Genomic DNA, 24,651 nt, shown 5'->3' with positions numbered 1-24,651 from the left:
TACAGACATGCATCTGTTGGTCAGAGATACTGTACCTTAGAAAAAAGGTAGGGGCGTGGATATAAAAAACAGTCAGTATCTGGTGTGACCAACATTTGCCTCATAGAGCGACACACCTCCTTCAGGCTGTTGATTGTGGCCTGTGGAATGTTGTCCCACTCCTCTTCAATTGCTGGATATTGGCGGAAACTGGAACACACTGTCTGTTGTACATGTCGATCTAGAGCATCATCCCGCTTAACAGACAGGTTGAAGCCTGCTTGACAGAGTCGCTAACCTTAGCTAGCTAGCTAAGCTGCTAGCCATCAAGCTAACAAAGTTAGTCCCAGATTAGTTTTGCAATGGAGCCTTTTTTGTCTGGAGAAGTAAATTAAGGGCAACTCTGAATAGTTGAAACTGGATTTTAAAGAGCTGATTGATTCTCTGCTAGACACTAATAAAAGACCCATCCTATCTGGCCCTGTGCCCTCTCTGAATCGTGGCATTGAATGCTTCAGCAGAATTCTTTCTCTTTACAACTGGCTACATGATTATTGCAGCTCAATAGGTGTAACTTTTGTTGACAATTTCAATATCTTTTGGAAACAAAACACGTTTTATAAATAGGATGGGATCCACCCAAATCATTTGGGTACCTGGATCCTTTCACATCATTCTAAGGCTGTGTTGAGACAATAACTTATCAATTACCCAGGCCCAACTCAGTTAATTCCTACCATTGTGTCACTGACTTGTCATAATACTTTACAAAATGTACATTAGCCCAGGGGCATTGGTAGACACAATGGTGTGTCTGTTTTTTTGTGTTATTTGTAACTTATTTTTTACATAATGTTTCTGCCACTGTCTCCTATGACTGAAAAGAGCTTCTAGATATCAGGACAGAAAATTCCCGAAATTCGCATAAAAAAGAGACAGAGATATCAGGGACTTAGGCTGGGGTGCCTTGTAAGTATCCAACGGGGAGTGGGTAATCTGCCTCTACCATCAGTCCTATTAGACAATTTACAATCATTGGATAACAAAATAGACCAGCTACGATCATGAATATCCTGCCAACGGGACATAAAAAACGGTAATATCTTATGTTTCACTGAGTCATGGCTGAACGATGACATGAATAACATACAGCTGGCGGGGTTGACGCGGCATCGGCAAGATACAATAGCAGCCTCCGGTAAGACAAGGGGTGGCGGTCTGTGTATATTTGTAAACATTAGCTGGTGCACGAAGCTCTCCCTCACCCTCCATTTGGCAAATCTGACCATAATTATATCTTCCTGATGCATGTTTACAAGCAAAAACTAAAGCAGGAAACACCAGTGACTCGAAGTGGTCAGACGAAGCAGATGCTAAGCTACAGGACTGTTTTCACCACAGTGACTGTACGTACGTACCCCAACCAGAAGCCATGGATTACAGTCAACATTCACGCTGAGCTAAAGGGTAGAGCTGCCACTTTCAAGGAGCGGGACTCTAACCCGGACACTTATCAGACATCCCGCTATGCCCGCCGACGAACCATCAAACAGGCAAAGCATCAATACAGGACTAAGATTGAATCGTACTACACCGGCTCCGATGCTCATCGGATGTTGCAGGACTTGCAAACTATTACAGACTACAAAGGGAAGCACAGCCGCGAGCTGCCCAGTGACACAAGCCTACCACAAGCCTACCAATCTAAATTACTTCTATGCTCACTTCGAGGCAAGAAACATGCTTGAGAGCATCAAATCAAATCAAATCAAATGTATTTATATAGCCCTTCGTACATCAGCTGATATCTCAAAGTGCTGTACAGAAACCCAGCCTAAAACCCCAAACAGCAAGCAATGCAGGTGTAGAAGCACGGTGGCTAGGAAAAACTCCCTAGAAAGGCCAAAACCTAGGAAGAAACCTAGAGAGGAACCAGGCTATGTGGGGTGGCCAGTCCTCTTCTGGCTGTGCCAGGTGGAGATTATAACAGAACATGGTCAAGATGTTCAAATGTTCATAAATGACCAGCATGGTCGAATAATAATAAGGCAGAACAGTTGAAACTGGAGCAGCAGCACAGTCAGGTGGACTGGGGACAGCAAGGAGTCATCATGTCAGGTATTCCTGGGGCATGGTCCTAGGGCTCAGGTCCTCCGAGAGAGAGAAAGAAAGAGAGAATTCGAGAGAGCATATGTGGGATGGCCAGTCCTCTTCTGGCTGTGCCGGGTGGAGATTATAACAGAACATGGCCAAGATGTTCAAATGTTCATAAATGACCAGCATGGTCGAATAATAATAAGGCAGAACAGTTGAAACTGGAGCAGCAGCACGGCCAGGTGGACTGGGGACAGCAAGGAGTCATCATGTCAGGTAGTCCTGGGGCATGGTCCTAGGGCTCAGGTCCTCCGAGAGAGGGAAAGAGAGAAGGAGAGAATTAGAGAACGCACACTTAGATTCACACAGGACACCGAATAGGACAGGAGAAGTACTCCAGATATAACAAACTGACCCTAGCCCCCCGACACATAAACTACTGCAGCATAAATACTGGAGGCTGAGACAGGAGGGGTCAGGAGACACAGCATCAGCTAGTACAGACGACTGTGTGACCACGCTGTCCATAGCCGATGTGAGTAAGACCTTTAAACAGGTCAACATTCACAAAGCCGCAGGGCCAGACAGATTACCAGGACGTGCAACGTTATTCATTGACTACAGCTCAGTGTTCAATACCATAGTGCCCTCAAAGCTCATCACTAAGCTAATGACCCTGGGACTAAACACCTCCCTCTGCAACTGGATCCTGGACTTTCTGACGAGCCACCCCCAGGTGTTAAGGGTAGGTAACAACACATCTGCCACACTGATCCTCAACACAGGGGCCCCTCAGGGTTGCGTCCTCCGCTACTCCCTGTTCACTCATGACTGCATGGCCAGGCACGACTCCAACACCATCATTAATTTAGCTGACAATACAACAGTGGGAGGCCTGATCACTGACAACGATGAGACAACCTATAAGGAGGAGGTCAGAAACCTAGCCGTGTGGTGCCAGGATAACAACCTTTCCCTCAAAGTGATCAAGAGGAAGGAGATGATTGTGAACTACAGGAAAAGGAGGATCGGGCACGCCCCCATTCTCATCGACGGGGATGTAATGGAGCAGGTTGAGAGCTTCAAGTTCTTTGGTGTCCAACTCATCCACAAACTATCATGTTCCAAACACACCAAGACAGTTGTGAAGAGGGCATGACCATTCTGATTCCCGCTCAGGAGACTAAAAAGATTTGGCATGGGTCCTCAGATCCTCAAAAAGTTCTACAGTTGCACCATCGAGAGCATCCTGACTGGTTGCATCACTGCCTGGTATGGAAACTGCTCGGGATCCGACCACAAGGCACTACAGAGGGTAGTGTGTACGGACCAGTACATCACTGGGGCCAAGCTTCCTGGCATCCAGGACCTCTTTTCCAGGCGGTGTCAGAGAAAGGCCCTAAAAATTGTCAAAGACTTCAGTCACCCTAGTCATAGACTGTTCGCTCTGCTACCACACGGCAAGCGGTACTGGAGCGACAAGTCTAGGTCCAAAAGGCTTCTTAAAAGCTTCTACCCCCGAGCCATAAGAATCCTGAACAGCTAGTCAAATGGCTACCCAGACTATTTGCGTTAAACCCCCCCCCCCCCTCCTATATTACGCTGATGCTACTTTCTGTTTATTATCTATGCATAGTCACTTTAACTCTACCTACATGTACATATTGCCTCAATTACCTCAACTAGCCTGTTCCCCGCACATTGATTCTCTACCAGTACCCCCTGTATATAGCCTCGCGAATATTATTTTACTGCTGCTCTTAAATCATTTTTATTTTTTACTTCTCTTTTTTTTACTTAACACTTATTTTTCTTAAAACTGCATTGTTGGTTAAGGCATTGTAAGTTAGCATTTCACTGTTGTATTCGGTGCATGTGACAAATAAAATTGTATTTGATTTTTCTAACTGCCATGAATGCCTCTGCTGATCCTGCAGCTATTGTATGCAGTAACCAGGTGCCTATAAACCAGAGTTATACTCTTAGCACTGAGGCAGTGTGCCCTAGTAGGAAGTCCACTGTGTGCATCTCACCCTGCACTAACATAAATAACATGAGCATGTCTACTTCTGCTATGCTTCCCAGTAAAGCAATGCAAACAATCAAGCATCCAAGAAAAATGCAAAACAATTGCCCTGGTTAACATATGTACCTTAAGAAACAAGGTTCATGAAGTCAATAACTAGCTAGTAACAGATTACATTCATATTTGATCTCTGAAACTCACTTAGATTATACCTTTGATACAGTGATACCAATACATGGTTATAACATCTACAGAGAATACAGAAATGCCAATGGTGGAGGTGTTGCTGTTTATATCCAGAGCCATATTCCTGTAAAGCTCAGAGCGGATCTCATGTTAAATATTGTAATATGGCTAATATGCATCACCTAAAGCCCATTCTTGTAGGGATCTGCTATAGACCACCAAGTGCTAATAGTCAGTATCTTGATAACATGTGTGAAATGCTTGATAATGTATGTGATATCAGAGAAATATATTTGTGGGGGGTGATTTAGATATTGACTGGCTTTCATCAAGCTGCCCATTCAAGAAACAGCTTTAAACTGTAGCCAGTGCCTGCAACCTGGTTCAGGTTATCAGTCAACCTACCAGGGTAGTTACAAACAGCACGGGAATGAAATCATCACCAAGTATTGATCACATCTTTACTAATGCTGCAGAAATTTCCATCGGATGTAGTGATCAAAATATAGTAGCTATCTAGAAAAACCAAAGTTCCAGAGGCAGGGCCTAATATAATGTATAAGAGGTCATACATCAACAACTATGTTATTGATGTAAAGAATACTTAATCACGTAACTAATTAACTAGGAAGTCAGGGCACCAAGGAATATATTCAGATTACAAAATTATAATATTCCTAATATAACTTTCAGACGTTAGTCTCATTCCAAACATTGTAAATTGTTGGTTATCTGCACGAACCCAGTCTTCACTATGAGTCATTCATACATCAATTGTCTTAAATTCATTTTTTTACTAACTAAGTAATTCACTGAAATGCATCACACAAACAATGGATAGTTACAAGGAAATTATAGCGGAGTTTCCCCAGTGGGATAAACCGGCATCGCGGCTTGGTGTACAAAAGGGAAGTGGGGGTCGACTGAGATAAGACAACACACAGTTGATAATTATAATAATTGAAATGCTAATCCTTTGCACATGAACGCTCACTCATTCGGGAATAATTGCAATCAATACATATATTTACGCTCAGTGTGTCGTCGGGATCTCTGTTGAAAAGTTTGTTTCTGTTGGAGAGTTTGTCCGCGCTCTCTCTCTTGGTTAGAATGGATAGTTCAGAGTGACATTCATTCATGTCGTCATAGAATAGATGTTTCGGCGGTTCTCGGTCTTCGCGTTCAATGATACCGAATTCCTAGCTGCAAACTAGTAATTAATATCAAAGACTTGTTCTTATTCTGTCGGTGTCGATAGTCTGAGTTTAACCACGTGTTATGGTTAAAAGATTCAGCCATCTACTCAAACCTTAGCTTATACTCAAGTTTATGGTCTCCACTCAAACCTTGGCCCTCTCGTTATTCGAGTTAAGCTGGTCTCAACCTTAGTCCTCTCGTAATTGAGAGAAACATGGTCTGTTGAGAAATTCTCAAGGTGGGGGTTTTATTCGGAAGAGCAGAAAGGGGCCTGTCCCAGGACGCCAGACCATAACTGTGCTCATGGGCAGTCCTCTGATTTAGTTAACCTATCTAGCGCAGCGGAAACCCTCGACAACATTCCGTTGAATAGGCAGCGCGCGAAATTCAAAAATATATTTTTTTAAATATGTAACTTTCACACATTAACAAGTCCAATACAGCAAATGAAAGATAAACATCTTGTTAATCTACCCATCATGTCCAATTTTTTTAATGTTTTACAGCAAAAACACAACATATATTTGTTAGATCACCACCGAATCAAAAAAAAACACACAGCCATTTTTCCCAGACAAAGATAGTCACAAACGCAGAATTAGAGATAAAATGAATCACTAACCTTTGATAATCTCCATCAGATGACACTCATATGACATCATGTTACACAATACATTTATGTTTTGTTCGATAACATGCATATTTATATCCACAATTCTCGGTTTACATTGACGCCATGTTCAGAAATGCCTCCAAAGTATCAGGAGTAATTACTGAGAGCTACGTCAGATAACAGAAATACTCATCATAAACTTTGACGAAAGATACATGTTTTACATATAATTAAAGATACACTGGTTCTTAATGCAACCGCTGTGTTAGATTATTTTTAAACGTTACGAAAAAAGCATACCATGCAATAATCTGAAACAGAGCTCAGAAGTAACAACATTTCTCCGTTGGAGTCAACAGAAATACGAAATTACATCATAAATATTCCCTTACCTTTGGTGATCTTTCATCAGAATGCAGTGCAAGGAGTCCTAGTTCCACAATAAATCGTTGTTTTGTTCCATAATGTCCATTACTAGTGTCCAATTAGCTGCATTTGCTACCAGGTTTAGCTCACATGCCCAAAAGCTGGCGCTGGTCCAGGCGAACTTCAAAAATATATATTCCAGGTCAAATAAACTGGTCAAACTAAGTAGAGAATCAATCTTCAGGATGTTATTTTCATATATATTCAATAATGTTCCAACCGGAGCATTTGTTTTTGTCTACAGAGTCATGGAACGCAGGCGATATCAACAGATAATTGCGCAACCAGGAAATGGCATTCTGCCAGGCCAGTGACTCATTTCCCTCCCATTCGGTCAAATATCACACTAGGAGCTTCAGTCCACGTTCTACTGAATGCTGACATCTATTGGAAGGTGTAGGAAATGCGAACAGATCCATATCTTGTTTGGATGTGAATAGGCGATGACTTCAAATTAGACCAGCCTTCAGAATTTCCACTTCCTGTTTGGAAGATTGCCTGCCCTATGAGTTCTGTTATACTCACATACATAATTCAAACAGTTTTAGAAACTTCAGTGTTTTCTATCCAATAGTAATAATAATATGCATATATTAGCATCTAGGACAGAGTAGGATGGATCCAAAGTGAAAATGCTTCCCCCTATCCCTAACAGGTTTCTACCCATCGTGTCCGATTTCAAAAATACTTTACAGCTAAAGCACAACATCATGATTATGTTAGATCACTGCCAAGTCGAAAAAAACACACAGCCATTTTTACAGCCAAAGAGAGGAGTCACAAAAAGCAAAAAGCAGAAATATAGATAAAATGAATCACTAACCTTTGATGATCTTCATCAGATGAAACTCATAGGACTTCATGTTACACAATACATGTATGTTTTGTTCGATAATGTGCATATTTATGTCCAAAAATCTCAGCTTACATTGGCACCTTACGTGCAGTAATGTTTTGATTCCAAAACATCCGGTGATTTTAGCAGAAATACTCATAATAAACATTGATAAACGATACTAGTGTTATTCACAGAATTAAAGATAGACTTCTCCTTAATGCAACCGCTGTGTCAGATTTCAAAAAACTTTACGAAAAAAGCATAATCTGAGAACGGCGCTCAGAACCCAAAACAGCCAGAGGAATCGCCGCCATTTTGGAATCAACTAAGTTAGAAACAACACCATAAATATTAACTTACCTTTGATGATCTTCATCAGAAGGCACTCCCAGGAATCCCAGTTCGACCATAAATGACTGATTTGTTCCATAAAGTTCCATCATTTATGTCCAAATAGCCACTTGTTGTTAGAGTGTTCAGCCCAGTAATCCATCTTCATGAGGTGCAAGCATTTCATCCAGACAAAAACTCGAAAAGCTGAGGCTATTGTATAAACAGCGTTATGGTAATGTGGCCGTATTGCCTCCCATGAGTTTCACAAAATTGTACCAAACGGACCAGTTCGTAGCTGGATCCTCCACCGATATTTTATACCGATAAATTCTCCTCCAGGAATTTACGACCTGAGGTCGCAGCAGCCTGAGTGTAGGAGACAGAGAGAGGGGGATGGTGCTCGCTATACCCAAAGAGGGCAACGTCATGACAGTGGTGTGTAATGAGGAGAAACCAGACGCTGCACTTGACACATTTATGAAATTGCTTATTCCAGTTACTAATAAGCATGCACCCATTAAGACAATTACTGTAAAAACTGTTAATCCCTGTGGATTGTTGAGGAATTTAAAAATAGTATGGTTGAGCGGGATGAGGCAAAAGGAATAGCAAATAAGTCTGGCTGCACAACCTATTGGCAAATCATGTGATTAAACTGAATTTAAAAAAAAAAAGAAACTACACTAAGAAACAAAAATAAATTATTTAAAGAATGATGGTAAAATTCTTTGGGGCACCTTAAATACATTTGGGTCAAAAAGGCAAACTTAGCTCCATCATTCATTGAATCAGATGGCTCATTCATCATGAAACCCACTGATATTGCCAATTACTTTAATAATATTTTCATTGGCAAGATTAGCAAATTTAGGCATGAAATGACAGCAACAAACGCTGACACTACACATCCAAGTATAACTAACATATAACTAACATATAACTAACTAATTATGAAAGACAAGCATTGTAATTTTAAATTCAGTAAAATGAGTATGGAAGACGTGAAAAAATGATTGTTGTCTTTCAACAATGACAAGCTGGATGAAAAATACTGAGGATAATAGCGGAAAATATTGCCACTACTATTTGCCATATCTTCAATCTAAGCCTACTACTACTACTAATTGTGTGCCCTCAGGCCTGGAGGGAAGCAAAAGTCATTCCGCTACCCAAGAATAGTAAAGCCCCCTTTGGTTGGCATTTGAGTTAGTAATCAGCCTGTTACCAACCCTTAGTAAACTTTTGGACAAAATTGTGTTTGACCAGATAAAATGCTATTTGACTATAAACAAATTTACAACAGACTTTCAGCACGCTCATAGGGAAGGGCACTCAACAAGCACAGCACTTACACAAATTACTGATGATTGGCTGAGAGAAATTGATAATAAAAAGATTGTGGGAGCTATTTTGTTAGACTTCAGTGCAGCTTTTGACAATATCGATAATAGTCTGCTGCTGGAAAACGTATGTGTTATGGCTTTACACCCCCTGCTATATTGTGGATAAAGAGTTACCTGTCTAACAGAACACAGAGGGTGTTCTTTAATGGAAGCCTCTCCAACATTATCCAGGTAGAATCAGGAATTCCCCTGGGGCAGCTGTCTATGCCCCTTACTTTTTTCAATCTAATGACAATCTAATGACATGCCACTGGCTTTGAGTAAAGCCAGTGTGTCTATGTATGCGGATGACTCAACACTTTACATGTTGGCTACTACAGCAACTGAAAAGACTGCAACACCTAACAAAGAGCTGCAGTTAGTTTCAGAATGGGTGGCAAGGAATAAGGTAGTCCTAAACATTTCAAAGACTAAAAGCATTGTATTTGGGACAAATCATTCACTATACACTAAACCACAACTTAATCCTGTAATAAATGATGTGGAAATTGAGCAAGTTGAGGTGACTAAACTGCTTGGAGTAACCCTGGATTTTAAACTGTCATGGTCAAAAATGTTTGACACAACAGGAGCTAAGGTGGTGAGAAGTTTACCTTAAAACGTGCTGATCTGCCTTTTTAACAGCAATATCCCCAAGGCAGGACCTACAGGCCCTAGTTTTGTCTAGTTTTGTCTCACCTGGACTACTCTTCAGTTGTGTGGTCAGATGGCACAAAGAGGGACCTCTGAAAACAACAATTGGCTCAGAACAGGGCAGCATGGCTGGCGAGATTGTCAGGAGAGATTGACTTCATCACTACTTGTTTTTGTATGAAGTGTTAACATGCTGAATGCACTGAGCTGTCTGTTTAAACTACTAGCACCCAGCTCAGACACCCATGCATACCCTACAAGACATGTCACCAGAGGTCTCTTCACAGTCCCCAAGTCCAGAAAAGACTATGGAAGGCGCACACTATTACATAGAGCAATGGCTACATGGAACTTTATTCCACATCGGGTTACTGATGAATCAGATAAAAAAAACAGATAAAATACACCTTATGGAACAGTGGAGACTGTAAAGAGACACACATACAGACACATGCTTACACATACACATGATAAGACACGCACTCTACACACACGTACACATGGATTTTAGATTGTAGATATGTGGTAGTAGAATGGTGGCCTGAAGGAACACACTTATTTGTTGTGAAAAGTGTTATGAAATGTAATGTCATGTAATATTTTAAATTGTATATACAGTGCATTCGGAAAGTATTCAGGCCCCTTGACTTTTTCCACATTTTGATACGTTACAGCCTTATTCTAAAATTGATTTTAAAAATCAATTCTCATCAATCTACGCACAATGCCCCATGATGACAAACCAGAAACAGGTTTTAGAAATATTTGCTAATTGATAAAAAAAAAAAAACTGAAATACCACATTTACATAAGAATTCAGACCCTTTTACGCAGTACTTGAATCTTCAGTACCTTCGGCAGCGATTACGGCCTCAAGTCTTCTAGGGTATGACGCTGACAAGCTTGGCACACCTGTATTTGGGGAATTTCTCCCATTCATCTCGGTAGACCATCTCAAGCTCTGTCAGGTTGGATGGGGAAGGTCGCTGCAGCTATTTTCAGGTCTCTCCAGAGATGTTCGATCTGGTTCAAGTCCGGGCTCTGGCTGGGCCACTCAAGGACATTCGGAGACTTGTCCCTAAGCCACTACTGTGTTGTCTTGGCTGTGTGCTTAGAGTCCTTGTCCATTTGGAAGGTGAACCTTCACCCCAGTCTGAGGTCCTGAGCGCTCTAAAGCAGGTTTTCATTAAAGGTCTCTCCTTACTTTGCTCCGTTCATCTTTCCCTCAATCCTGACTAGTCTCCCAGTCCCCGCTTTTCTGTGAAGGGAGTAATACACAGTGTTGTACAAGATCTTCCGTTTCTTGGCAATTGCTTGCATGTAATAGCTTTCATTTCTCAGAACAAGAATAGTTTTATTGCTTCTTTAATCAGGACAACAATTTTCAGCTGAGCTAACATAATTGCAAAAGGGTTTTCTAATGATCAACTATCCTTTTAAAATTATAAACTTGGATCAGCTAACATGCCATTGGAACACAGGAGTGATGGTTTCCAGCTGCAATAGTCATTTACAACATTAACAAGGTCCACTGTAAGGGTTTTCCTGTGGTGAAGGAGAGGCGGACCAAAATGCAGCGTGGTGGTTATTCATGTTCTTTAATAAAGGAACTATACATGAAATAACTAACAAAACAATAAATGTGTGAAAACCTAAACAGTCCTATCTGGTGCAAACACAGAGACAGGAACAATCACCCACAAAACCCAACACAAAACAGGCTACCTAAATATGGTTCCCAATCAGAGACAATGACTAACACCTGCCTCTGATTGAGAAGCATATCAGGCCAAACATAGAAATAGACAAACCAGACACACAACATAGAATGCCCACCCAGCTCACGTCCTGACCAACACTAAAACAAGGAAAACACATACGAACGATGGTCAGAACTTGACATCCACACTGTATTTCTGATCAATTTTATGTTATTTTAATGGACAAAAATGTGATTTTCTTTAAAAAAAAACAAGGACATTGACCCCAAATTTTTAAACTGTAGTGTACATGAAGAGCACACTTCTCCGGCGTGCCAGTAGACATTAAAGGTGAGCATTTGCCCACTGAAGTTTGTTTTATGACGCTGAACTGCATGTCAGGTCAAGACCCTGTTGAGGACGACGAGCATGCAGATGAGCTTCCCGGAGAAGGTTTATGACAGTTTGCGCAGAAATTCTTTGGTTGTACAAACCCACAGTTTCATCAGCTGTCCGGTGGCTGGTCTCAGACGATGTGTTTTGTGACAAAACTGCACATTTTAGAGTGGCCTTTTATTGTCCACGGCACAAGGTGCACTTGTGTAATGATCATGCTTGTTGATATGCAACACTTGTCAGGTGGATGGATTATCTTGTCAAATGAGAAGTGCTCACTAACAGAGATGTAAAGAAATTTGTGAACAAAAGTTGAGTGAAATAAGGTTTTTGTGGGTATAAGTTTGGTTATCTTTTATTCCAGCTCATGAGACCAACACTTTACATGTTGCGTTTATATTTTTGCTCAGTAAATATAACAATATATGCTATTTAGCAGACAGTGTTATCCAAAGCGACTTGCGTGCATACATTTTCATAACGTTGGCCCCAGCATAGTTAGATAATTAAATATATTTCAATTCTTTCTGTGGGTTCACGTTGTAGTATGGGGCCTCATGTTGATAACACCGTGTTTGGGATGTTCCCCTCCTCAGGTGCAGCCTCCGTTCTGTACCCCCGATAAGCATCGCTACTGGGAGACGGACTGTGGGAACTACGCAGGAGCACTCATCTACTTTTGCTCCTTCTATGTCATCATTGCTTACATCATGCTTAACCTCCTCGTGGGTAAGTGTGTGTGTGCCCTAATCATATAAGCTTGACTTTGACTTTGAATAAAGCCTTTCCAAATAGGGTGTGTGTGCGAGCGTTCATGTGTGAGCGTGCATGCGTGTGCGTAAGCCACTCATGCAAAGGACAATTTCCTGTATCATCGTTCAGGCCCATATTTCATTTCCTGTGGTACGAGTCGTGTGTGACTGTCTCATAAAGCACAATAAACAGTTTAATCTCTCCCCATGACAGTTTAGCACTGTTATTACTGACCTCATCATCAAACCTTGCCATGCAGAAATCTGGGTCCACCTGTGTGTGTGTGTGTGTGTGTGTGTGTGTGTGTGTGTGTGTGTGTGTGTGTGTGTGTGTGTGTGTGTGTGTGTGTGTGTGTGTGTGTGTGTGTGTGTGTGTGTGTGTGTGTGTGTGTGTGTGTGTGTGTGTGTGTGTGTGTGTGTGTGTGTGTGTGTGTGTGTGGTGTATGTGTGTGTGAGTAAGGACAGTGGCACAGTCTAAATTCATGTCAGGGGTGTTTAGGAAGTGAGCCAACATCAACTCTAGCTATCCATCTCTATCCGTCTCCCTCTGAATATGATCTGGCATATACAGTGGGGCAAAACAAGTATTTAGTCAGCCACCAAGTGTGCAAGTTCTCCCACTTAAAAAGAAGAGAGAGGCCTGTAATTTTCATCATAGGTACACTTCAACTATGACAGACAAAATGGAAGAAAAAAAATCCAGAAAATCACATTGTAGGATTTTTTATGAATTTATTTGCAAATTATGGTGGAAAATAAGTATTTGGTCAATAACAAAAGTTTATATCGTTGTGGTTTTATGGACTGTGTCTGTTAGAACAACTTGTCCCTTAGATGCCTACAGTGCTTGATGCTGTTAGTGTTGTAGGGAAATGACTATGTATAACATTTCACCAGTCACCAATCATTCACAATCCATTTACTGAAGGCTATAAACATCTAATTGCAGGTGCCATTAGCGAAGCCCATGTATGGTTCTTCGACCTCTCCAATGCTAGTTGGAGAATATGCCATGAAAGGTGTTGTTCCCCAGAAAGACAAACAAGAATTGATGCTAGACACAGGTGTGGTTTTAAGAGAGGTTCTGAAAGACACTCATGGGGGTGTCCACTGAAAGTTGACTAGCAGCAACTGGGACTAAATTTGCCCAAAAAGAGGCAAACAAAAGAAAAAAACACAAACTTAGAAGCAAACCAAAAATTGGAACAAAACAAAGACAGGGAAGATCTGATAAAGGATTTTTGGTCTAGGAAATCACATTTGGAGAGCCAACTAAAGGTGTTAACCCTCCACGTTTCTCAAGACCACTGGAGCACTGAACCAGCCACTCTTAAATAGCACCTGGGCCAGCAAGGTAAAGCATCTTTCCACTAACGAGATGACCAACCAGAACAGGTATAATATATACTGACTAACGAGTTGACACCAGTGAGTGCGCCCCACGTGCTAATGTGCTAGCATCCAACTTCGAAATATAAATGGATAAGCCAGATCCTGTAACAAAGGTGATAAATCAGTAAACATAATTGGAGCCATCTCTTCAGTTTTTAAGGCGTAAAAGTCAGTATGGTAGCAAATTCTAGATGTATATAACTCTTGCATGAGATGTCATTGTTGTGTCCCAGACATATCTGCTGCATGTAAGTATACTACATTGAAATGTTCAGACATGTGAGATAACCCCAGATATGTGTGTGTTTTGCAGCCATCATTGTGGAGAACTTCTCTCTCTTCTACTCCACTGAGGAGGACCAGCTACTGAGCTACAACGACCTCCGACACTTTCAGATTATCTGGAACAATGTTGATGACAAGAGAGAGGTGAGAGAGAGAGGGAGGGAACCTTGTGGGGAGGTAAGGTTTGGAAGTGGAGGAAAGCTGGAGAGATGGATGGAGGGAGAGTGAGAGAAAGGAGAGATACAGAGAGAGTGGGAGAAACCAACTGATATGATATGGAAGAAACCATGTGGAGACGCAAGGGTTGGAAGTGGAGAAGAGCTGGAGGGATGGATGGAGGGAGAGTGAGATACAGAGAGAGCTGGAGAAACCAACTGATATGATAGGGAAGAAACCATGTGGAGACGCAAGGGTTGGAAGTGGAGAAGAGCTGGAGGGATGGAGGGAGGGAAAGAAAAGTCTGGACAGGTGGGGTGACCTTTATCCACTCTCTCTCAGGGAGTGATCCCAACATCGCGGGTGAAGTTCCTGCTGCGTCTGCTGAGGGGCAGGCTAGAGGTAGACCTGGATAAGGACAAGCTGCTGTTCAAACACATGTGCTATGAGATGGAGAGGCTGCACAACGGAGGGGACGTCACCTTCCACGACGTGCTCAGGTGACAATAGCACACACACATAACACACATTCCACAACGTGCACACTAAACACACATGCTTAATACTAATATAGTTTTTTTGTGTGTGTGGGGGGGGGGGGGGGCTGTATTGTTTCCCACAGTGTGTTTTCATATTGTTCTGTAGACCTATTTAGTTCTTGTAAAACATTATATAGTTGTCGTTTATTAGGATGTATTTTAGCCCACAGTTACGTATAGAGTGCTCATCTATTCATTCTTCTACCATTCTTTCTCTTCCATGTCCTCCTGTGTTTCTGCAGTATGTTGTCATACCGTTCAGTGGATATCAGGAAGTCTCTACAGCTGGAGGAGCTGCTGGCTAGAGAGCAGCTGGAGTACACCATAGAAGAAGAGGTGGCCAAGCAGACCATACGCATGTGGCTCAAGAAGTGCCTCAAACGCATCCGTGCTGTAAGAGATCCAAACATTAAGAACACCATACTTTATTGACTTACCCCCCCCCCCCCCCCCCCCCTTTGCCTAAAGCACAGCATCAATTTGTCCGGGCATTCCTCAGGGATGCTGGCCCATGTTGACTCCAATGCTTTCCACAGTTGTCAAGTTTGCTGAATGTGCTTTGGGTGGTAGATCATGTAGTGACACTTTTTTGGTTACTATATGATTCCATATGTGTTATTTCATAGTTTTTATGTCTTCACTATTATTCTACAATGCAGAAAATAGTACAAATTAAGAGAAACCCTGGAATGAGTAGGTGTGTCCAACATTTTGACTCGTATTGTGTATATACAGTATATATTATAATTTTTCCAACAATTGTTTACAGACAGATTATTTTACTTATAATTCACTGTATCACAATTCCAGTAGGTCAGAAGTTTACATATACTAAGTTGACTGTGCCTTTAAACAGCTTGGAAAATTCCAGAAAATTATGTCATGGCTTCAGCAGCTTCTGATAGGCTAATTGACATAATTTGAGTCAATTGGAGGTGTACCTGTGGAAGTATTTCAAGGCCTACCTTCAAACTCAGGGCCTCTTTGCTTGACATCATGGGAAAATCAAAGGAAATCAGCCAAGACATCAGAAATACATTGTAGACCTCCACAAGTTCGGTTCATCCTGGAGCAATTTACAGCCGTCATACCGCTCAGGAAGGAGACGCGTTCTGTCTCCTAGAGATGAACATACTTTGGTGCAAAAAGTGCAAATCAATCCCAGAATAACAGCAAAGGACCTTGTGAAGATGCTGGAGGAAACAGGTACAAAAGTATCTATATCCACAGTAAAACGAGTCCTATATCCACATAACCTGAATGGCCGCTCAGCAAGGAAGAAGCCACTGCTCCAAAACCGCCATAAAATAGCCAGACTACAGTTTGCAACTGCACATGGGGACAAAGATCATACTTTTTTGGAGAAAGGTCCTCTGGTCTGATGAAACAAAAATAGAACTGTTTGGCCATAATGACCATCGTTATGTTTGGAGGTAAAAAGGGGGTGACTTGCAAGCCGAAGAACACCATCCAAACCGTGAAGCACGGGGGTGGCAGCATCATGTCTTGGGGGTGCTTTGCTGCAGGAGGAACTGGTGCACTTCACAAAATAGATGGCATCATGAGGTAGGAAAATTATGTGGATATATTGACGCAACATATCAAGACATCAGTCAGGAAGTTAAAGCTTGGTCGCAAATGGATCTTCCAAATGGACAATGACCCCAAGCATACTTCTAAAGTTGTGGCAAAATGGCTTAAGGACAACAAAGTCAAGGTATTGGAGTGGCCATCACAAAGCCCTTACCTCATCCTATAAAACATTTGTGGGCAGAACTGAAAAAGCGTGTGCAAGCAAGGAGGCCTACAGACCTGACTCAGTTACACCAGTTCTGTCAGGAGGAATTGGCCAAAATTCACCCAACTTATTGTGGGACGCTTGTGGAAGGCTACCAAAAACATTTGACCCAAGTTAAACAATTTAAAGGCAATGCTACCAAATACTAATTAAGTTTATGTAAACGTCTGACCCACTGGGAATGTGATGAAAGAAATAAAAGCTGAAATAAATCATTCTCTCTACTATTAATCTGACATTTCACATTCTTAAAATAAAGTGGTGACCATAACTGACCTAAGACAGGGAATTTTTACGAGGATTAAATCTCAGGAATTGTGAAACTGAGTTTAAATGTATTTGGCCAAGGTGTATGTAAACTTCCGACTTCAACTGTATACACACACAGAAACACACACCAAGTGAGTTGATTGTTCTTGTGGACTTACTGCTTTGTGCTGTAAGGTGTTTTGTGAGGACCCACTGCACTCACTCTCCTACAGTAACAGCAACAGTCATGCTTGAAGGAACTGCCAATTGTGTAGTTTTGTATTTTGAGAGAACCAATTGTTCTGTTTAGTTTTGTGAGGATCCACTCCCCTGTCACTTCCCCTACAGAATACACAGAAGTCATGTTTGTATACACTGTTCCATAGCTTTTGTGATTTGTTCTGTGCTGTATAGTGTCCTTTGAGGACTCTCTCTTTGAGGACTCTCTCTCTCTGCTGCAGAAGCAGCAGCAGTCGTGCAGCATCATCCACAGCCTGAGAGAGAGCCAGCAGCAGGAGCTCAGTCGCTTCCTCAACCCCCCCAGCATACAGACCACCCTGCCTAGTGAGGACATCAACGCTAACCAGGACCATTCAACACAGCCAGAGGTACACACACGCGCGCACACAACCACACACACACACACACACGCACAAACATTAATTGAACCACACACACCTCACACCAGCAAGATGGATAAGATGTTAGAGTTTCTATGGTAAGGTTTTCTGTACAGTCTGTAGTAGGTACTCATATGCCAGGTAATAAACTCGCAGTACAATTTTTTGGGTGAATGCTCATTACAGGAAATTATACAATGTTTCATACATGTATTCTAAAACTTTTCTACACCTACCTACCTGTAGTTGAGTGGTCTCCAACAGCTGCTGAGTCCTACCCTGTCAGACCGTGGGGGATACAGACAGGACTCCTCAGAACGCCCTCAGAGGAAACTGGGACAGTGGAGACTACCTGCAGGTCAGTCACGTTTGTGTATGTGCGCTCGTGTGTATGTGCAGTGTCAACAAAGATCAGCTCTGTGCTCACGAAACCAATGTGACTGACCAGTGTCAATGTGTGACGAACCATGTCATCTGCATGACTAAAGCCTAGGAATCTAGAAAAATAACATTGGAGCAATGCTGTATGCCAACAGATTCTCACATACTGTCTCTTCTCTCTCTCTCTGTCCAGGTCGTACCAGTGTCAAGTCCATGGTGTGTAAGATGAACCCTGTGAGTGACGAAGCCTCCTCGGGGTCAGAGGTCAAGAAATGGTGGACGCGTCAGCTGACCGTTGAGAGTGACGAGAGTGGTGATGACCTCATAGATATTTAAACGGAAAACTCAGAAAATTCAACCACGCTCACATATCGAACGAGAACTAGGATAGACAACTATAGCTCTGAGCGCTCAGTGTCGACACAGTACTCTGGTGGTTGAAACGTTCTTTCAAGGTTTTTTCAAGCATATCCCATTCATACTTGACTGATTGGGGAAGTGACAGCGTGGACATCCTCCTCGCAAGTCTCTCCATCAGCAGCCATCTTACATCTTGTGGGACGTTATGATCAGTTTTTTCTCAAAATGGTGGCTTGTGGACACAGGAAAATGTCTCTTGGTTTGCAGTTAAGGCCATTTCAAGAACGTTGATTGTTAGAAACAACGCTTTAGCTGTTTGGTTTAAAGACTGTATATGAATGTACAAAGCCAAACCCATGACACCATTAATTCCTATGTGAAGACTCAATAGCCCATTTGAAGCCAAAAAAGTCAGTTAAGATGGCGTCTATAGAATAGCTAGCTCAGTGCTTCCCCATCTCATTGAGTATCAAAGGTTAAAGTCCGACCGGGATACTGCAGGCTGCAATTTGCAACTAAAACGAGGCAACAATAAACAAGTCGTCCCCCTTGGGCCAATCCGTGTAATTTTGTAAGTGATGGATCTGTATGGCAAGACTCATCATTCACCCAAGTTTCATCAAAATCGGGCAAGTGGTATCTGAGATTTTGTGTGTGACTTATGCACGTACACTTGATTACTACAGTGCACCCTTTGGCCAATCAGTGTAATTTTGGAAATTGCGGATCTATGTAGCAAGACGAGTTTAGTCAAACTCGGGCCAGTGGTGTCTGATAAATCGTGTGGGTAAGCTCGGGCCAGTAGTGTCTGATAAATCGTGTGGGTAAGCTAGACTCATATCCCTGAGCATGGGTGCCAAATTTAATCACTTAGTCAAACAGATCAAGAGATATAAACATGTACCTGTTATTGCGCCACCGTGTAGTCGGTATGATTGTTCTTGCATATGTTGAGTTTAAACAGTGTTTGCAACATCATGTGTACCAAATATTGTTACAATACGGATATCCTTAACTGATTTAAATGCATTTATGTGCCAGACCATGCCCGTGTGAATGTTTATTGGTCAATAGCGGCCGCGTTGTTTTAGGTACTCGTCTGGAAAGGAATGTTTTGAGGGACCTTTTCCCAATGATGCCACATATCAAGTTTCGTGCATATCGGTCATTCGGTGCCTGAGGAGTAGCGTTTTAAGGTCAAGTTTCGTGCTGATCGGTCATTCGGTGCCTGAGGAGTAGCGTTTTAAGGTCAAGTTTCTTGCTGATCGGTCATTCGGTGCCTGAGGAGTAGCGTTTTAAGGTCAAGTTTCGTGCTGATCGGTCATTCGGTGCCAGAGGAGTAGCGTTTTAACCTCTTAATCCTACTTGAGACGCAGACGTCTCAACTAGGCACCTGGAAATGCAAATGCGCTAAATGCTAAATGTACTCGTTAAAACTCAAACGTTCATTAAAATACACATGCAGGGTATTGAATTAAAGCTACACTCGTTGTGAATCTAGCCAACAAATCAGATTTTTAAAATGCTTTTCGGCGAAAGCATGAGAAGCTATTATCTGATAGCATGCAACACCCCAATATACCTGAAGGGGACGTAAACAAAATAATTAGCGTAGCCGGCGCTACACAAAAACGCAGAAATAAAATATAAAACATTCATTACCTTTGATGATATTCTTTGTTGCCACTCCTATATGTCCCATAAACATCACAAATTGGTCTTTTTCCCGATTAAACCCGTCCATGAATGCCCAAAATATCCATTTGTATAGCCTGTCTGCTTCAGGAAAAAAGCTCTCTTCCAACACGCAACGTCATTTTTAAAAATTATATAAGTTGCCTATATTCTTTGACAAAACACTTCAACTTACTTTTGTAACCCAACTTTAGGTATTTGTAAACGTTAATAAGCGATCAAATTGATCACTGGGCGATCTGTATTCAATAGCAGCTACTCAAGAAAAGAATGTCCATTTTTCTCTCTTCCAAAATCGATTGTTGTAGGCTGGATGGAATGAAGGATCTATTGGTCATGACTCAAAGGATTTTTGTCAATGAAAATGACGTTTTTGGCGACATCGTGTGGAAGCTGTAGGAATTGCATCCGTGGCACTATTTAATTTGGTGTCCTTTAAACAATACATGCAAGTGGCGCATGGATATTTTTTTCAGTTTTCAGTGACCAGTTTTTCTTGCGCTTTTCGATGAAACACACGCTCTGTTATAGTCACAGACGTGATTTAACCAGTTTTAGAAACTTCAGAGTGTTTTCTATCCACACATACTAATCATATGCATATACTATATTCCTGGCATGAGTAGCAGGACGCTGAAATGTTGCGCGATTTTTAACAGAATGTTCGAAAAAGGAGGGGGTAGACTTAAGAGGTTTATGGTCAAGTTTTGTGCAGATTGGTCATTCTGAGGAGTAGCGTTTTTTTTTTTTTAAATCACAAAATTCTAAATTGAGGAAAAATCATCATGGCAGACCTTATAGCACCCTGAGGCAAATTCTTTCCTTGTGAGGAGAGGGACCTATGTCCTGAATTTCATGACTTTAGGTCAAATGGGGTTAGCGGTGTGACCATACAAAGATTGCATTTTAATTTGCTTGTTATAGCGCCACCATCTGGACAATCAGTGTACTTGTGTAAATTACTGATCTCTACATTCAATAAGTTTTGTCCAAATCTGGCCAGCGCCGTTTGAGATATTGCATTTAACAAACATACTAACAGACGGAGACAGATCCAGAGTCCCCCCTCCCCTTCCCGATTTCATCGTGGGGGTCATTTGTCCTTATAACTTCTTCTGTGTGCGATTTTAAAACAATTGGTTCAAGGACACACATCTGGTGTAATAGAAGCAATTATTGGTACCATGATTGTCTTCACAAAGATTGCCCTTTTCCCATTCACTGTAAGTGGAGATCCTGTTTTCTGCAAACAATGCCTGCAGTATCGCGGTCGGCCTTGAACTTTGTGGCTTCAATGAGAGGGGGCAGTCGTTCTGCCCTGGTTTCGTGGCTCACAAGAACATCAAAAAAGGGTCAATGCCTCAATGCAAAGTTTTGGAACACTGATTTTAGAGTCCCATTGACATCTGTACTTTTCCATGTTGATGTTTTTCTATGCAGGAAGTTTTTATAGTGTCCATTAAACAGAACCTCTATGTGGTACCCTGTCACGACAACCTTTGATTAGCATCACTGTCCTTTTAGTTGTGAATGTCAGGGAGTGTTTATCGGGAAATACAAAATGAGAGTCATATAAATGATCAAGTCTACAAGCTACAGGACATTGTGTCATCTTGCTATTATATCGTTTTAGGAGATTATTTTATTACAATATAGCTATACAATACCACACCAAAACAATGGTTACATATTAATTGTATGTTGTTGCTATAACTTTAATTTATGAAATATGATGATTGAAATGCTTGAACTTTATAGCTATAGTTCCGTGTGATTCCCCTGTTGTCTTTGTTAATTGTGCCTCTCCCAGTCTCCAGTGTTTCATTGTACACTTACTGTCAGTTTGCTTATAACCACTTAATTCTATTCAAATCCAGGTTTCATGTTCTGTAGTAGAACAACCCAAAGGAAAATAGTTATAATTAAAGGGTGAAAGGAAATATGTTGGTACATGACTGTGAATGTTCTTTCAGATTAAATTAATTTATGTGTGGAATTGTGTGGGCAAAAATATCAGATATATTTTATAAACTATAGCATATAAATCCATTTTGGTTTGTTTGTACAGTATTGCATAATTTCAAATAAAGGCCTTTTGGCACCAACAGTGAGCTCCAAATGTATTGGGACAGTGACATTTTTTGTTGTAGTTTTGGCTCTGTACTCCAGCACTTTGGATTTGAAATGATACAAATAATTTCATCCATATCGGATGAGCCGTTTAGAAATTACTCCACTTTATGTACATAGAAATCAAATCAAATCAAATTTATTTTATATAGCCCTTCGTACATCAGCTGATATCTCAAAGTGCTGTACAGAAACCCAGCCTAAAACCCCAAACAGCAAGCAATGCAGGTGTAGAAGCACGGTGGCTTGGAAAAACTCCCTAGAAAGGCCAAAACCTAGGAAGAAACCTAGAGTGGAACCAGGCTATGTGGGGTGGCCAGTCCTCTTCTGGCTGTGCCGGGTGGAGATTATAACAGAACATGGCCAAGATGTTCAAATGTTCATAAATGACCAGCATGGTCGAATAATAATAAGGCAGAACAGTTGAAACTGGAGCAGCAGCACAGTCAGGTGGACTGGGGACAGCAAGGAGTCATCATGTCAGGTATTCCTGGGGCATGGTCCTAGGGCTCAGGTCCTCCGAGAGAGAGAAAGAAAGAGAGAATTAGAGAGAGCATATGTGGGATGGCCAGTTCTCTTCTGGCTGTGCCGGGTGGAGATTATAACAGAACATGGCCAAGATGTTCAAATGTTCATAAATGACCAGCATGGTCGAATAATAATAAGGCAGAACAGTTGAAACTGGAGCAGCAGCACGGCCAGGTGGACTGGGGACAGCAAGGAGTCATCATGTCAGGTAGTCCTGGGGCATGGTCCTAGGGCTCAGGTCCTCCGAGAGAGGGAAAGAAAGAGAGAAGGAGAGAATTAGAGAACGCACACTTAGATTCACACAGGACACCGAATAGGACAGGAGAAGTACTCCAGATATAACAAACTGACCCTAGCCCCCCGACACATAAACTACTGCAGCATAAATACTGGAGGCTGAGACAGGATGGGTCAGGAGACACTGTGGCCCCATCCGAGGACACCCCCGGACAGGGCCAAACAGGAAGGATATAACCCCACCCACTTTGCCAAAGCACAGCCCCCACACCACTAGAGGGATATCTTCAACCACCAACTTACCATCCTGAGACAAGGCTGAGTATAGCCCACAAAGACCTCCGCCACGGCACAACCCAAGGGGGGGGGGGGCAACCCAGACAGGATGACCACATCAGTGAATCAACCCACTCAGGTGACGCACCCCCTCCAGGGACGGCATGAGAGAGCCCCAATAAGCCAGTGACTCAGCCCCTGTAATAGGGTTAGAGGCAGAGAATCCCAGTGGAAAGAGGGGAACCGGCCAGGCAGAGACAGCAAGGGCGGTTCGTTGCTCCAGAGCCTTTCCGTTCACCTTCCCACTCCTGGGCCAGACTACACTCAATCATATGACCCACTGAAGAGATGAGTCTTCAGTAGAGTTTGCGTCTCTGACATGGGTAGGCAGACCGTTCCATAAAAATGGAGCTCTATAGGAGAAAGCCCTGCCTCCAGCTGTTTGCTTAGAAATTCTAGGGACAATTAGGAGGCCTGCGTCTTGTGACCGTAGCGTACGTGTAGGTATGTACGGCAGGACCAAATCAGAGAGATAGGTAGGAGCAAGCCCATGTAATGCTTTGTAGGTTAGCAGTAAAACCTTGAAATCAGCCCTTGCTTTGACAGGAAGCCAGTGTAGAGAGGCTAGCACTGGAGTAATATGATCAAATTTTTTGGTTCTAGTCAGGATTCTAGCAGCCGTATTTAGCACTAACTGAAGTTTATTTAGTGCTTTATCCGGGTAGCCGGAAAGTAGAGCATTGCAGTAGTCTAACCTAGAAGTGACAAAAGCATGGATTAATTTTTCTGCATCATTTTTGGATAGAAAGTTTCTGATTTTTGCAATGTTACGTAGATGGAAAAAAGCTGTCCTTGAAATGGTCTTGATATGTTCTTCAAAAGAGAGATCAGGGTCCAGAGTAACGCCGAGGTCCTTCACAGTTTTATTTGAGACGACTGTACAACCATTAAGATTAATTGTCAGATTCAACAGAAGATCTCTTTGTTTCTTGGGACCCAGAACAAGCATCTCTGTTTTGTCAGAGTTTGCAGCCATCCACTTCCTTATGTCTGAAACACATGCTTCTAGCAAGGGCAATTTTGGGGCTTCACCATTTTTCATTGAAATGTACAGCTGTGTGTCATCCGCATAGCAGTGAAAGTTAACATTATGTTTTCGAATAACATCCCCAAGAGGTAAAATATATAGTGAAAACAATAGTGGTCCCAAAACGGAACCTTGAGGAACACCGAAATGTACAGTTGATTTGTCAGAGGACAAACCATTCACAGAGACAAACTGATATCTTTCCGACAGATAAGATCTAAACCAGGCCAGAACTTGTCTGTGTAGACCAATTTGGGTTTCCAATCTCTCCAAAAGAATGTGGTGATCGATGGTATCAAATGCAACACTAAGGTCTAGGAGCACGAGGACAGATGCAGAGCC

The 24,651-nt window shown here is 42.0% G+C and overlaps 1 protein-coding gene across 4 annotated transcripts in view; it reads left to right on the top strand.

The window, feature by feature from the left end:
- The window catches only part of LOC139380324 (sodium leak channel, non-selective), a 265,187-nt gene extending 243,001 nt beyond the window's left edge, over positions 1–22,186 (top strand). For 3 of the 4 annotated variants that reach the window (XM_071122925.1, XM_071122924.1, XM_071122926.1), the window contains 7 exons: positions 12,421–12,553; positions 14,282–14,397; positions 14,752–14,909; positions 15,191–15,341; positions 17,457–17,603; positions 17,862–17,973; positions 18,190–22,186. In XM_071122925.1, coding sequence (XP_070979026.1) covers positions 12,421–12,553; positions 14,282–14,397; positions 14,752–14,909; positions 15,191–15,341; positions 17,457–17,603; positions 17,862–17,973; positions 18,190–18,332 — 960 coding nt within the window. In that variant the 3' untranslated portion in view covers positions 18,333–22,186. Of the gene's footprint in view, positions 1–12,420; positions 12,784–14,281; positions 14,398–14,751; positions 14,910–15,190; positions 15,342–17,456; positions 17,604–17,861; positions 17,974–18,189 lie in introns of those variants that run through there. The other variant, XM_071122927.1, reaches the window with a different exon arrangement.
- Positions 22,187–24,651: the final 2,465 nt, after the last annotated feature.

The sequence above is a fragment of the Oncorhynchus clarkii genome, chromosome 22 (genome assembly GCF_045791955.1).
Source record: "Oncorhynchus clarkii lewisi isolate Uvic-CL-2024 chromosome 22, UVic_Ocla_1.0, whole genome shotgun sequence".
NCBI lineage: Eukaryota > Metazoa > Chordata > Actinopteri > Salmoniformes > Salmonidae > Oncorhynchus > Oncorhynchus clarkii.
The sequence above is the reverse complement of the archived record's forward strand: the minus strand, read 5'-3'. Positions and strand labels throughout refer to the sequence as shown.